At 42.3% G+C, this 16,636-nt stretch overlaps 1 protein-coding gene across 1 annotated transcript in view; it reads right to left on the minus strand.

The window, feature by feature from the left end:
- The window catches only part of LOC125238056, a 154,842-nt gene that overhangs the window by 105,632 nt on the left and 32,574 nt on the right, over positions 1–16,636 (minus strand). Inside the window, exons 4-9 of the mRNA XM_048145345.1 lie at positions 5,665–5,980; positions 5,230–5,275; positions 5,023–5,106; positions 3,304–3,414; positions 1,556–1,774; positions 996–1,099 (exon numbers count right to left, since the gene is read on the minus strand). Coding sequence (XP_048001302.1) covers positions 996–1,099; positions 1,556–1,774; positions 3,304–3,414; positions 5,023–5,106; positions 5,230–5,275; positions 5,665–5,980 — 880 coding nt within the window. The remainder of the gene's footprint in view (positions 1–995; positions 1,100–1,555; positions 1,775–3,303; positions 3,415–5,022; positions 5,107–5,229; positions 5,276–5,664; positions 5,981–16,636) is intronic.

Here is a 16,636-nt window from a genome sequence, read left to right on the forward strand (position 1 = left end):
CGTAGCTCCAGAACGGATGAACCGATTCAGATTTAGTTTTTTCTTTGTTTGAAAGCTCAGTTAGTCGGGAGTGTTCTTAGCCATGTTTCATGAAAATAGGTCCACTAAGTCGGGGTTTTTTTCAAAATTTTAATTTTGTGGTTATTTCTACTATACTACTAGGCACACAGAGCTGTGATCTGCTCGCTACAAAACTTGATTTTTTTAACGGAACTTATCATCTTGTAACAAGGAATTCAAAAGCAGCATCTACTTATGACATTTGTCACGACTCACGAGTCTTTAGATTTAGATTTAGATTTCTTTATTGGTAAATTTATAACCAAATTTACAGGTCAACAAAAATTTGTACATTACAATGTGTAATACAGTTCATAAACAATTTATATACTCTTTATTACAGTGTTACAACCAGAATAACATATATAAGCATAGGTATTATGGATTTTCGGGACAACGACTCCTTTTGAGGAACTCGTTGATGTTATAAAAAGCAGACTCTAATAACATTTTTTTGAGTTTGCTTGTAAATATAGCATCGGAAGATAAGATAAGATAAGATAGATAAAATATCGTTTATTCAAGTAGGATTTTACAACCTCTTTCGAATCGTCAAAATTACATTAAAATAAATTAAAAAATAAATAACAAATTTACAGAAACAATATAACTTAACAACAAACCTATGAAATTTGCTTCTAACATATTATAAATATTATCATTCATAATTCATTCATTCGAAGGTGATTCTTTTATGTCAGTAGGTACACAGTTGTATAGATTAGGGCCGACAACGTCCAGCATCGCACGGGCCTTCGCTAGCCGACGGCGAGGGGGCACTAGTAGGTCACGTCTGCGCGACGGTCGATGGTTTATTTCGCCGTAGGTTTTATAATTTTTTAGGTTCGAACGGACGAATTCTTTCCGAGTTGGCAGGTCTAACGTAGTCGTTAAGAGGATTACTGGGCGTGCGTGACACAAAGATAGGTACTTACTATTACTAGCGACAGTTCTGTCGGAGGTAGTAGAGGGTGGGGTGGGTATGACTCGCTCGCCGTTCAACGACGAATTACTAGGTAGGGGCGATGGGATGTTGTATCTGTTGACAAAATATTCATATTTAAACATATCATAACAGTTTAGTATTTTGAATCCTACTGACGAACTCTCTTAGAAAACCTTGGCCTACACACTGACTGCTATACTGTTTATTTATGTTAATAATAGTGTTGATTTTAGGAAATAAAATACCCTTGTAAATGTTTAATGTTTAAAAAAGATAAATGTGCTTATCAGAATATTCAAAAAATTGTAAATATTTCAGATAATTTAATTTTATTACGAGGTCATTATTTATTAATTAAATATTGCTGAAAATATAAATGACCTAGAATTACGTAGCCTTTTCCATTCTACGTCCATCTTTTATGAAGAGCCAATGCCAAGCGATCGGTTCACCAATGTGTAAACAGCGACTCTTATTTTGGCCAAGGGCTGCTCCAAGGGTTGGCCCCATGTGTACAGCGGCCATTATGTATAGAGGTAGTCGGCTCACCTCCGATGCTCCAGCGGTACCCTCTCGGCGTCCATCATCTCCCACTGGCGCGCGAGGTGGCGCACGCAGCGCGAGCAGGCCAGCACGCGGCCGCCGCGGGGGGCGGCGCCCTGGCCGGCGAGGCACGGGAAGTGCATGGCGTGCGAGTTCATGTACTCCGCCGTCGTCGACAGCCACTCCATGGACTGCTGCGGGAACAGCCCGCAGCACACGTAGCACCTGCAACGTTTCACACGCCCGTAATATAACTAGAGGACGCCCTTATGTTTTATCTTCCTTTACGCTATCACCTCTTTAACTATTTCAAAAACATATCAAAAATAAAAACGATCACAATAGAGAATCTCTCAAACGTTTGACGATTGAACTGCACTCCCGAATATAATAGTACATTGTACGACAAGGGGAGGAAGTTGAATATTACTAACGAGAGTAAGTTAAATCGCGACGGCTTGCCGGAGCGATTTAAAGACTCGAGTTTGTAATATTCATACTCCCCGAGTTACACACGATGTTTTTCATCACACTCGCAATGTAAAAAATATGTAAATAGATGTAAAAAAGTTAAATACGGTACAAGAAATTTCATTATTCCCTTGGGAGAACGATTTTTCTATAACTCACGATCCGCCTGCGCGCAATAGCACATTTAAAGTGCGGGTGTGATGAAAAAAAATATGCATAAATGGTCAAATTGAACTCCATAGCTATAAACGGTTAACCGAAACTTAAAAACCGACAAATTTAAATAATGTAGGATTCATAGGCTTGTTATTCCAATTGTCCTCCTAAAACGCGTGCTTAAATTTATTGCAAACTTAAGAGCGAAGGTTTAATTTCCAAAAATTTCGCACATTTTTAACCATCTACATTATTTCATTACTAGCTTTTTCCCGCGGCTTTGCTCGCGTTAGAAAGAGAAAAAAGTAGCCTATGTCACTCTCCATCCCTTCAACTATTTCCACTTAAAAAATCATGTCAATTCGTCGCTCAGTTTTGCCGTGCAAGATGGACAAACAAACAGACACACACACACTTTCCCATTTATAATATTAAGTATGGATATTTTAAAATAAATGTAAGTAATCTTGCTCATGCGTATTATTAAGGCTTAACCTTAACACAGGCAGTCACTCCACGAAAACTTAACACGCGATTCACTTGTCTGTGGACTCAACCTTCCTTCACCTGTTGCTTCTCGAGGCAATGTCCTCGTGAGGCAACAACTCCTCTATATCTGAATGAGTTGAGCATTTCTTTTTTTTTTGCCACTTTTATGAAATGTGATATTTAAAAAAAAATCTATTTCTACTCAGAATTGCTAGCTTTTTTAATCTTAGTAGTTAAAAAAATTATCCCACACGATTTTTTCCCTATTTTGTTACCATTTTTCGTACATGTTGTATGGGGTAACAAAATAGGAAAGTAACAAAAGTGTTTGGAAATTCTGGGACACTTTTTGTCTCCCAGTAAGATTGAAAGTACTCATGATTCTATTTTTTTTATGGGATAGGAGGCAAACGTGCAGACAGGTCGCCTGATGGTAAGCGATCACCGCGGCCCAGGGACACCCGAAACACCAGAGGTGTTGGAGGTGCGTTGCCGGCCTTTAAGATGGATGTACGTTCTTTTCTTGAAGATTTGAAGGATTCTGAGTACAATTGACCTAAAATTCCCTAAAACAATCAAATTTTTTTTATTGGCAACAAAAAAGAAATGCCCAGTACAGAATGAATGCGGTTACACACCTATACAGCCCCATGCCGTTCTCGCCGGCAACCAGCTGACTGTGCGGCGAGGGCGGCAGCGCGGCGGGCCGCTTCGTCGCGCTCGACGACTTCATGTCGTACGGCTTAAACCTGCACACACAACTCCTTATTTTACCACAAGTACTGTATTGTTATTGAAGATGTAGAAGGTATATAAAATCAATCATCAAGCCTGGGAAACCTGTGGAGGGGAGAAGGCTATGCCACGAAGCCTGGTTTAAACACAAGGTGTCGCAGAAAGCACACCGAGACTGGAATCTCAGGTGGCTCGGCATCCAGTCACCAAACCCATTGCTTAACAGCAGATGTGTAAATCGTCTGCAATCGACGCAATGGCCTTTGATGATGAAGGTATAGAGCTATTTCCTGAATTGTTTATACTTTGTTTGGTTCTTTCAACCCCTGTCACTTTATCCTATCTTTTGTTGCATGGCGACCGCGACAGGACGCTCTTAGGGAAGATTACATTATATTGACAGTTAGTTGTGTCAAATTTAGGATGTTTTGATACTAATAACACATTTACAAATGTGACAATTGAGAATTAAAAACAATGTGAAACCCTGTAGTCAGACTTTTTTTTAAATTAGGGTAATTTAAAAGCGAAATGCACGGACATTCACAACATAAATAATTACGCATCAAATATAGTCCACTTATCTTCAACATAGAAAACTTCGTTATTAAAAATATATATAGCAAGCTGCGAATATAACTGATCTATACAGAAACGTGTGTCAAAGGGGGATCAATTATGTCTGCAACTTATTGTACTGATAAAAACAGCGGAACTTTGAACATTACTAACCCGTATTTGGTTTACATATGTATGCAACAAATTCGATAGCAACTATACAAATCAAACCCAGAAAGTAGGCCTAAACACTGTTATCAATAATTACTTAAAGTGAAAATTGTCATTAGAAAACAAGTCATGAACCGGATATGTCATATTTAATGTCTGCACTTGATAACCTGACACCTTTAAGTTATGATAACTGGGGGCAAGACAGTCGCTCTGTCAATATATTTAACAATTAACCTTTTGGAATGTTACAATGATAAATTTAATAGGTAATTGTGGCTTTCTATCAAAGAAGATTCCTTGTACAATAAAGACGACTTGATAGTATCGCTTTCACCAAATGCCTAGTTCATTTTAAATTACAACAACTCTCTATAGTACTTAACTTAGACTCTGCGTGTGGCCCGAGGCAATGGCAGCATCCATTGGCTCGATGTTTTCCTTATGGTCGTACCATTAGATATATTGGAGAGCACGAGGTGCTCAAAAATATGGCACGCTTAATTGCCAAGGTATCAGAATCATGTTCGGATTTTCTCAAGAAACTGCATCGCACTGATATATCTCGCGGCGATTCTACCTATACTTCAAAAGGCTTCTTGCCTTTGCGTGTGACGGCCCGGCGTCGACATTGGTCTAAGCGCGACAGCGGTGAGCGGCAGCCATACGAGCGAATGAAAAGTCCCATCGCTGTGTCTCGCTCCAATGTATGGCCGCTGTCGCGCTTAGACCACTGTCGTGGCTAGGCCGTGACACGTCATGACAACATGACAAAGCCAACATCCGCTCAGTGTGCCTCTTACATCTTATTCAAGGGTCAAAACGGGGTCGTTAAATGCGTTGCGCGAGCAAATAGTCAAATATTATATATATTGGGTAAATTTATATCGTACCTAATGTTGTTGGCGTGCGCATTGTTGTTGTTGTGCGCGTGATTGGCGTTGGTTAGCGGCTCAGGCTCGCCGTACGAGGGGTATTTGTGGGGGGTTGTTTGATGATGGGTAGTTATATCGTACCTAATGTTGTTGGCGTGCGCATTATTGTTGTTGTGCGCGTGATTGGCGTTGGTTAGCGGCTCAGGCTCGCCGTACGAGGGGTATTTGTGGGGGATGCTTTTGTTACACGACGCGCAGATTTGCACCATACCTAAAACATGACAACACAAACGTTTTCAAACATCGGAAAGACACAGATTTCATGGAAATGCTCGCAAGCAAGCTTGGTCTTCAGATATTTCTAACATTAGAGTGTTTTATGGGTCAGTAATTTTCTCATTTCGTTAGCTACAGTCGTTTTGGTCGGTACTAAAATTTAAGTTTTTTTTAAACGCGTCTAAATTAACACTTGCCCTGTGGACTAATAGGACTGGCTTCAGGGTGCGACTTCAAAAACGTTATAAACGGGTAATAAGACTCACGCTCCGGGTTTGCACAGCAGTAGACCAGCCCCAGTTGCGACGAAAGGGCGGAGACATCTCACAGTAGAGGAAGGATGCAGTACTGACAGATTAGTATCTACCTATTCTAGTGACTTACCCTGTGGACTAATAGGACTGGCTTCAGGATGGGGCTTCAAGGACGTTATAAAGGGGTAGTAAGGCTCTCGCTCCGGGTTCGCACAGCAGTAGAGCAGCCGCAGCTGCGACGAGGGGGCGGAGACTCCGCACACGTAGCAGACGAAGGAGGCGGTGGTGGCGGGCTGCGAGGCGGGGCGCTCGAGCGAGGGCGAGTGCGTGGCGGCCGCCAGCGACTTGTCGCCCGAGCTGGCCAGGCTGAGGGGGGAGGGCGGCAGCAGCGAGGGCGGCCGCGTGCGCAGGGTGTACACGCGCTCGTTCGCCGCCACGCCGCGCATCTGCAACAACAGATATCACAGATTACCTTTATTGAAATGCTTCAACCATGTTGTTGTTTAGATCTAATAACCATGACTAATAGGACAGTTATTTAGAATTATCGTCGAATAGAGTACAAAATAGTCTTTAGGTACCTATAATGCGTGCAGCCTGTGGGTCAACTATACTCAGAGGGCAATCAATGCCTTGCGCGTTCAGTACAATAATATACTCAGGATGCTGTTGGGTCTTTCAAAGTTCTGCAGCGCGTCGTGTATGTTTGCGGATACTTGAATAGATGGCTTCATGCCCACTATGCGCAAACGAACTGCCTCCCTTATGCGTCGCGTTCGTGAGAGCCCCAACAGCATTCTGAGTCTGGTGGCTAATAGGCTGGATTGTCCTATAGCAAGGCACTGGGATAGTCTCCATGTTCCCGCATTTCCCTAATTTAATGTCTTTAGTTCTTTAGTTTTTAAGTCTCAGACATTTTTATTTGGAATTTGACTACGCAATGCCGGCAATTTAGTATTTAATCAATGAAATAATTATCATTATTTATTTCCTTTTAATATTCTTTTTTTTATTATTTTAACTCTTTGTTCATTTTTAATCTCAGCAAAATTATTGAATTTTTAAATTATGCTATGAATGCTCAGTGAAATTAAATTTTAATACTCTGTCTATCCATGTATCATTGCATGTAATTTTTATTTGTGAATGTGTGTAATTGTATACTGTACCTATGGACTAAGGTTGTCTGCAATAAATGATTTATTATTATATTATACTCAGTATTTATTTTCATTCTCTAGGCTACTAGGTTTTTACAATATGTATATAAAAATAAAATATAAAAACATTTACAAAACAATATAAAAACATATAAACATATTATAAAAAACCTAACCTAGGGTGCCGCCAGCAGCGGGGCAGGGCCCAAGCTGCCGGTGGTTAGGGCTGCAGAGAGAGGAACCGTCGGACTATCCGCGCCGTGTCCAAGATCACCGCCTTCTGCATCTGGCCCTTGATCCAACCACCTAGCGAGAGTCTCTTAAGATGTTGGTCGAGACTCTTCGCTATGAGACCGTTCGCTGAAATGACTATCGGAACAATGATCGTTGAATCAACATCCCACATGGCGGTTATCTCGTGAGCCAAGTCTAGGTACTTACTGGACTTGTCCTTCTCGGCTTTCACGAGATTCTCATCATGGGGGATGGTGATGTCAACGAGCACGGCCCGGCGTTGCGGTCGATCTATTATCACAATGTCAGGCTTATTGGCTACAATAGTCCTGTCAGTGATAATAGATCGATCCCAATAGAGCGTGGCACGACCATTTTCAAGAACTGGCGCAGGCAAGTACTTGTAGTACGGTACTTCGCGGTCCACAAGGCCGTATTGAAGAGCAAGTTGCTGGTGAATAATCCTGGCTACGAGATTATGTCTGTGCAAGTACTCGCCGTTAGCAAGATGAGAACAACCGGAAATGATATGCCTGAGTGACTCTCCGGGACGGCGGCATGCCCGACAAATGTCGACCGTACCGTCCTTCAGGATATATTTCCGGTAGTTGTTCGTCATCATAACTTCGTCCGCAATTGCACAGGCAAAACCCTCGGTTTCTCCGAAGAGGTCCCCGAATCGTAACCAGTTCACCGATGCGAGCAGGTCTACATCGGGTCCCGTGAGGGCCTTGTAGAACCGCCCGTGTAGCTGCTTGCTCTCCCATACCGCCTTGCGGTCCGCAGTACTTAGTACCACAGGTTTGCGCCAGTTCTCTTTCGCCAAGGAGAGCGGCGTGAGGTTTCCGTCAACTGCCACCACATCACGATGCATCCCACACTCGTTGTTAAGGAAGTAATTCCTGAGATTGTACACCTCACGGTTGTGGAGATCTTTGGCGTTTAGGAAGCCTCGACCTCCGCACTTCCGTGGGATGTACAATCTCATAACAGACGAGCGCGGGTGTAACATACGATGTGTGGTAAACAGTGAACGGACCCTCCGATCCAGGGCGTCCAGCTCAGTCTGGGTCCACCGTAGTATGCCAAAGGAGTATGTGAGTAGAGGCATTACCCAGGCGTTAAAGGCGCGCACTTTGTTGCCTCCTGACAAAAGACTGTTAAGGACTTTTGTGAGCCGACTGAAAAAGCGCTCCTTCACCGACCGTCTAATGCCAACATCCTCAATACCCAACGACTGTGACATACCAAGGTACTTATAGGTTTCTGATTCAGAGATAGATCTGAACGACATCGTCGCAGAAAGTTGTAAATTTTCTGAATTTACAACCTCCCCCCGCTGTACATGCATGACCGCACACTTATCGACACCAAACTCCATTCTGATGGCGGTACTGAAAACTTCTGTGGTTTTCAATAGCACCATCAGGTCTTGGGTGTTCGGTGCAAATAGTTTGAGATCGTCCATGTACAGAAGGTGAGAGATGACTTCACCCTCTCTCCGAAGCCGGCAACCTAGCCCAGAATCCTTCAGCAGCGTGCTGAGGGGATTCAGAGCTAGGCAGAACCATAATGGACTCAAACTGTCACCCTGGAATATTCCTCGCTCAATCCTTATGAAGTCCTGCGGGCCAGGGGGCCATCCCTGCCTCCTGGTTGACGAAGGACTGTGATCCACTGCCTCATACATGCAGCCAGGAAGGATATTAAAGCTGCATCAAGTTTATACAGCTCCAATACCCTTCTCAGCCATGAATGAGGCACCGAATCATAGGCCTTCTTATAGTCAATCCAAGCGGCCGAGATGGCTCCCCTGTTCCGTCGAACTTGTTGGCAGATGGTCATGTCTATGAGGAGGAGCTCTTTAGTACCACGGGACCCAACCCTACATCCATTTTGAGCGGGAGCCAGAATGTTGTTAGCGACAATATGCGCGTTAATTTTTGCTCTCAAAATGGATGTAAGGAGCTTGTAAAGTGTAGGCAAGCACGTAATGGGTCTGTAGTTTTTTGCTTCCGTGGTACTACCGGACTTATAGAGCAGGAAAGTAACACCAGTTGTTAGGGAAGGTGGGAGAGAACCAAGATCGAGGGCTTGTTGAAATTGCGTTGCCAAACGCGAGTGCGAGCATCGAAACCATTTTAGCCAGAAGTTGTGCAATCCGTCCGGTCCAGGACTTTTCCAGTTCTGGGTCGTACGGGTAGCACAACTTACGTCGTCGGGGCTGATGGTGATAGCCCCCATAGGTTCGATGTTCTCGCACTCGCGTTCGACAACGGTCATCCACTCACTCTCCGTGTGTTCGACGGGCACCGACCAGATGCTACGCCAGAAATCAGACATGGCAGTAGCATCCGGCAGCCGCACGTCAGACACACGAGGGTCGGTTTCCTCCCACCTTCGGTATACTTTCCTTTGGTCGCTTTGAAAAAGACGATTCTGCTGGAATCGGTCCACACGCTTTCTGTAGCGGCGAATACGGCTTGCCCATGCATAGACTTTCTGCTTCAGGAAGTCGATGCGCTCTGTGACATTGGCCAAATAGTCGCGGGGCCTGATGTCCGTCCCCGCGAATGCCTGGTTCACAAAACGCATTACTCGAGGGCGATTATTACCCCTCTGAAGCAGATCAGCTTTGCAATGAGAGTCCTAAACGAGTTGATACGACGCTCGATCCGTACTTGCCATGCAGGGACACCTCCGGCGGTCCTAGTTGCACGGTCAGCGTCCGGAAACTTGACTCGAGCAACACGGCACGCCGCGATGGCTCCGCAGTACATGATCGAGTGTGTATCATCTAGATCTTTACTAGTCCGTATAAATGGCTCTAGTAAAGCGTTTAAGGCTCCCATTAACGCTAGATTGCGTCTATTCATAGGCAGACGTGGTAATCGTGGCCTAGGATTGTTTGTGGAGCGATACTGCGTAATCGCCTCTTCCAAAGACCTCCTCAGTTGCTCATTAGCAGGCTCACTCACGCTCTGACTCGCGAAGTCCCCGCCGTCGTTACCGGAATCAACCCGCGGCGCATCCGGTGCCAGGTCGGGTACGGGCACCGGGTCCGGCGACATGGCGGGCAAATTCCGCCCCGAGGCGGGGTCCGCGCGAGCAGCGAGAGCCTCCTGGCGAAGCCGATCAAGTGTGGCGTCATCCAACCGCCTTGACCGCTGAATGACGCGCACCTGATCCGATAGTCGCTGCTCCGATACGGTGGTGGTGGGTTCAAGCGTCTGAAACAGAAGCAGCATTCTTGGACGATACGCTGACAGCCTAGTTCCCCCCTCTGTAGCCCCATAGTACGCTCGCATGACGTTCTCGTTCATCAACTGAGACCATCTCATGCGGCGCACTACACCACCGGCAGCGGGAGCCGTGGGCGGGGCAGGATGTCCCGCAGGCCCCAAGCGTGCCGGCAGCGGTGGCCGCCCTCGTCGCGCAGGTGGTCGTGGCGGCGGTGGCGGCGGCCCGCTCTCGTCGCTCGACTCGCTGGTGTCGGCCGCGGCGGTGGCGAACTCGTCGCTCGACGGCGGTTGCGAGGAGACGGACGAGGCGGGCGAGGGTGGTGGGCGTGCGCTTTGTAGAACCGCTGATTGTCCGCGTGCTTTACTTCTCGTAATCATTCCGTGATATTTGTCTTGTCGTACATGTCGATCATTTTTATGGTGAAATATACCCAATATAAGTTTGGTCACATGTAGAACTGACTTGGGTTCTGGTTTCCACAAAAAGTAACTCAAAAATCAACATGTAAATACAAAATATACAAAAATTTTTTAGAGAGATTAGAAAAACACGTTTGAAGTTGACAGCGTCTTTTTTTTTTTTTTTTTTTTTTTTTTTTTTTTTTTTTTAATATTATATATTATTATAATATAGTTTCGCTTATTTTTATAAACTAGCAAAAAAAAATGCCTAGTTTAAGACAGTTTCTGGTGAAATGTTATGATTAGGAGTACCTCACTGAAGCATATTTGGCATTTTTTTTTCGTTGTACAACAAAAATAATCCAATCTCTAAAATTGTACGGTCATTAAAATTAATTACTTGTACAAAAAATACCTTTTTTACCCATTGAATTGGTAAATATTAGTAAATTGAACCGTATCCCCATAAACTCTAAAATTAAATATATAAAATGATAGCGCAAACCTCTGTACTTCAATAAAAAAAAATTGGCACATATAGGGATTATCCGATAAGTTCGATAATCGCTAATACCCACTAATGAAATGTACAAACAACAGATTAGACACCGTGCCGCTCACTGCCGTCTCGCACAAAATGATCACGGTTGACCGGTATGGTAGATAAAGTCTATAGACCACAGACACCGAGTCAGTGTGACGGCCCGGCCACGATATTGGTCTAAGGCGTCTAAGCGCGACAGCGGTGAGCGGCAGCCATACGTGCGAATGAAAAGTTCCATCGCTGTGTCTCGCTCCTATGTATGGCCGCCACTCACCGCTGTCGCGCTTAGGCCGATAGTTCACTACCATATGTTTATCATAGAAATATGATTCTCCAACGTGAAGAAAAAGGACGGCATGTAGCCTATGATCATCCATACTTAATATTATAAACGGGAAAGTATGTGTGTCTGTTTGTTTGTCCGTCTTTCACGGCAAAACGGAGCGATATTTACGTGATTTTTTAGGTGGAGATAGTTGAAGGGATGGAGAGTGACATAGGCTACTTTTTGTCTCCTTCTAACGCGAGCGAAGCCGAGGGCAAAAGCTAGTATTTAATAATATAAACATATGATAGTGGACTATCGGCCTGACCAATGTCGTGGCCGGGGTAAGGCCCGAGTGGACACGGTCGGCAGTTTACCCGCGTCTACCCTATGCAGCGTTGACTCAGAACACTTGTATGAGCTTTAATTTGACGTGCACGCTGCACGCCCCGTCCCACCGCACGCCAAAATATGACATAACTGGATCAACCAATTCAACCATATAAATTTTTTACGGACGATCATAAATGTGTGGTGACTTTGAGTTGGCTCAAATGCTCCGTCTAGTACATATTACTGAATCGCGCTTAGTTTGGAATTGAGATAGGTCCCTTCATATAAACTTTGACGTATGTAATTATGGCAAACCTGTCATCGCTTATCCCATTATCATTACGATAGACAGGGTTTCCCCAAACTTATCAACGCGCGACTCTAGCCGATCAAAATTCGCTCATTAGTATCAAGACGCATCGTCGGATGTTTATACTAACAAGCGATTTTTGGTCGTTGAAAGCCGATTCCGCGTCGATAGACTTGGGTCTCCCCTTAGCGGCAACCCACTCAAGCGACGCATGTCTTAAGACGCGGAACGGACGTCAGCGCCGCGTCGCTTGAGTGTAATTTAAAAAACGTCTCCTCAGTACATTTTGAATAGGAAGGACGCGCAAGGGACGTCTAGGCGCGCCTTACGTCCTTCCTATACAGAAGCCACTGAGGAGACGTTTTTTAAATTACATTCGGGCGGCGTGTCGCTGACGTCCGTTCCGCGTCTCAGGACATGCGTCGCCTATGTGTCGATGATCCCTTATAATTAGTCCGAGGCGCAGTCAAAACTTTGTCAAAGGTCACAGGAAATCCAAACTTATGTCGCTATCATAAACATTTCAAGTAGGTATCAAATTTATCAGTACCGTTGATTGCATTATCTTATTAGTGATTGATGCAACTGATATACTCCACTTTAGATAGTGAGAGTCATATAATGTTCTAGAGCGTAGTAAAAACTAAATATCACGAGACAATCTTGCACAAATCGGTTTGGTGACAGGTAAGCCGATTTATCTAATCGATCCGTGAGTAATGACTAGGCGATAAACAAAATAAACAACTAGGTGTTCGAAATATAAATGTAATGTTTTTTTTTATACTTAGAATAAATTAAATTAAATAGCTATTTCGATTGTGCAGAGAATGTACCAAAAGTTTCAGACATAACTCTTCATTTTGTAGCCGCTGTAAAAAGTGCCTATTTTATTATTCAACTTGCCTTGTTAGTATGTTAGTTTGGGTCAAAACGTAGGAGCTAAATTTGACCCACTTCCAGGTTTCCGATTGAGCTGTGCACCTATATGTAAATCACGTGACAATGCAATATTATGGTATCATGGAGCTGATCTGATGATGGATCTCTTTTTATTTTAAAATAGACTCCTTACTTTAATGACCTTGTTGTCGTTTGATTAAGTTAATGTTAGTTTTTTGGACACTTAGAGACCTTATACATCTCTGAGATTTTGATTATATTTTTAAACTTAATTTGTAACCTTGATTGGCCCTTATTTGTAAACTTGATTTGTTCTTTAATGATTGACAACTAGAGACTTGTACATCTCTTGAAATGTGTAATTTAGCTGTTCATTTTCTGTGTTTTTTTTTTTTTTTTTGTATTATTTGACAAAGGTTTTTACTTTTAAATATTTTAATTTTATAAAATTTGACTCTTGGAGACGCTATACATCTCCATGGATTATTTGATTAAGTATAATATTTTTACTTGTAATATTCAGTCTTTTACAACTATTGAAGTATTATAGATTTCTTTTATCTTTGTATCTGTTTGCACTTTCTTTATGTATTGATTATAGTTAGTAATAATATGACATTTAGAGACTTTATACATCTCTAATTCTATATCAGTGTATAGCTACTTTGCTTATGATTAATATTTTTAGTTAATATTTCTATTAATTTCATTTGTTTAACTTTAATGAATACTCTGTAATGTTGACATGTAAAAGTGCCCCCGTGGCCTATTTGCTGAATAAATGATTTTGTATTTTGTATTTTGTATTTTGGAGCAGAAAGGTGGTCATAGGAACTCTGTTATGAAACGTCGTAGATATCCGAGTAAGGGACTTTTAAAAACGTCTCGGAGAGCAGTAATGACTGTTGAAAGAAAGGTACAGTCGGCGAAAAAAGCTTGTGCCTTCTCGCGAAAATGTCCGTTCCCGTTCCTATTTTGTTGTATTTTCTATGATAAATCGTATTACCATAATATTTGCATAATGACATAATTTTAAAGATTACAGAAACCTACTGTAGCTTTGTCAACATTTCAAAACGAGATTTTGCGATTTAGAATTGAATCCCATCAAGCCCGCAGTAGACTCAGTTCGAAGTAAGTTGGCAACTTATTTACAACTAAGTACTTATTATTAAGTTTACCCAGATATTGTCTGTTGTATGAATGAACCTGAATGTTTTTCATATAATGTAAACTTATGTATATTCCATGCATCGGCCCTATTGACATGTAAAAGAGCCATTGTGGCCTACTTGCTGAATAAACGTTTGTATTTTGTATTTGTATGTTGTACGCGCCGGTAAAAAATGTTATTTTAAGAGTCAAACTTCGATGAAATCATGACGTTTTCTTAATCCTTGCAGAGGCAGGCCATCAAACTTGTCTTCGCCTCACTCTAAGAACAGACAGTTCAACGAGGAAATATTGACGCTGAGTAACAATGTTACTTATCAACACAGAAATAGACACAGATTTGTCAGTGTAAAGTGTCACTGTAGTGATATAACCCACAGGTACGTAACATGTTATTGCAGGTGACTGGACAACTCATCTTTGTATCAAGCACATAGCGGTCACTATCAGTAACTGTGCATGCAAGCTTGTCCTACCGCACTACGCGTCAGGCCATGTGCTTGGCCCCGCGATAGCCCGCCGACCCCGATAGCCTGGATAACCCGAGGCACCTATTATTAGATGCGTATTTGCTCGGCGGATTATGTGACCCGTGGATACAAGTGATAAGAGTAGTATAAAGGAACCCGCTTGGATTTAATGCAGCTGAATAATGAAGACCCACTGTGACTCTGTACGTTTTCTAAGATCAAAGACGTCTATAACTCCGTATAGACTGATAAATGTGGAAATGAAAATAGGAGAAGTATTTCAAAATTCGAGTTGGCAACACCTGTCAGTTGGAAGTCGGGTTAGACGTTTCAGACGTTTCAGTTCAAAAACGTAGGTACCTCGGAACCATCAATGAGCCTATTTATTCGAGATTCTAACAAGCACTGTTTTTTAACCCCCGACGCAAAAACGACGGGGTGTTATAAGTTTGACGTATCTGTCTGTGTGTGTGTCTGTCTGTGGCATAGTAGCTCCCGAACGGATAAACCGATTTCGATTTAGTTTTTTTTTGTTTGAAAGCTGAGTTAGTCGGGAATGTTCTTAGCCATGTTTTATGAAAATCGGTCCACTATATCGCGGTCGGTGGTTTTTTTCAAAATTTTAATTTTGTGGTTAGGTTATTTCTTAGACTGTGATCGTTCTAACCCGCGGACAATGACTTTATGGTCTGTTCGCAGATGTTCGGAAGTGATTGTTCGGACTTACCGCGTTTCCACCGTGGATAAGAACGACCACTCCGGAACATATCCAAACATTTCATACAGACGAACTATTGTCTCAGAGCTGTAAGAACCTCTTTTTGACACATGACAGCGTCCACAAAACGTAAACTCGCGCAACCTAATGAAATTTTAAATAAAATCCTGTAATAATATTTAAAAAAATCAAGTACTTAAAAACAATATTTCGCTTACTTTAAACATAATCTAACACATGTTAAATTTTTGCGGATCTTCGTTCGTGAGTATTTTACGATATTAAATTTTCACGCAGGATTTACTTATTATGTCATTTATCATTCATTTTTATTTTTAAACTAGTGCTGTGGCAGAGTCCGTCATTTCGATTCAAATGACATTTCAGTAAGTTGATAGAAATCGTATATTTGTTTAAGCGCCTCCTTGTACATAGGGCCTAATCGATTCAACCAATTCGAAATTAATCGTTAGATTTGGCAAACGATACGTCTTAGCCACATCGCAACATACTTCAAAACAAATGTGTCAAAAATGTGAACTTACAAATCCGGGACAATAATAAGGCCTTTGCATATTACTCTTGTAACAATAGGCTAGTTTCCTATACTTAAAATAAAATAAGTTATGCAGTGCACGAAATAAAGCACCACATAATTGGAAGAAAAATATGAACGGTAGTTATCGTTGAACATAATTGCTATTTAATAAGTCAAAAAGAAAGATATAAAGTAAATGAATTGACCGTGACGTCACTCCTCGGTATTTCATACATACATACATACAATCACGCCTGTATCCCATAAAGGGGTAGGCAGAGCACATGAACTACTCAAGTTTCAGTGCCACTTTTGGCAAAAAGGGGTTGAAAGAAAACGAAAATTGTGACATTGCAGTGACAGGTTGCCAACCTCTCACCTACGCCACAATTTAACCCGTATCCCACTGTCGACTTCTACGACACCCACGGGAAGAAAGGGGGTGGTGAAATTCTTAACCCGTCACCACACGGTATTTCATAGTAATTCCATATTAGCAAATCGTTTTGACAGTTCTTTAAAAGAACCTGATTTGACTATTAGGAAACTAGCCTATTATCTCATTTCACTACAACAACCACAGATGTCATATATACCATAGATCAAGCAAACGTATCTACTTAGCGTGTCAAATGAACTCAGTGAAATCCACTGAGTTGTCCGTCTTTACTCGCAGCTTGCAGCTTTCGGGCGTCAATTTTTGTAAGTTGAAGTCAATCAAAACATAAAAAATGCCTCGTTACGTGATATTCAATTGCAACAACACAAAAATTATGAACAATCAAGAGCCTGAGACATATTTAAAATTAC

This window comes from Leguminivora glycinivorella, chromosome 22, assembly GCF_023078275.1.
Source record: "Leguminivora glycinivorella isolate SPB_JAAS2020 chromosome 22, LegGlyc_1.1, whole genome shotgun sequence".
In the NCBI taxonomy this organism is placed as follows: Eukaryota; Metazoa; Arthropoda; class Insecta; order Lepidoptera; family Tortricidae; genus Leguminivora; species Leguminivora glycinivorella.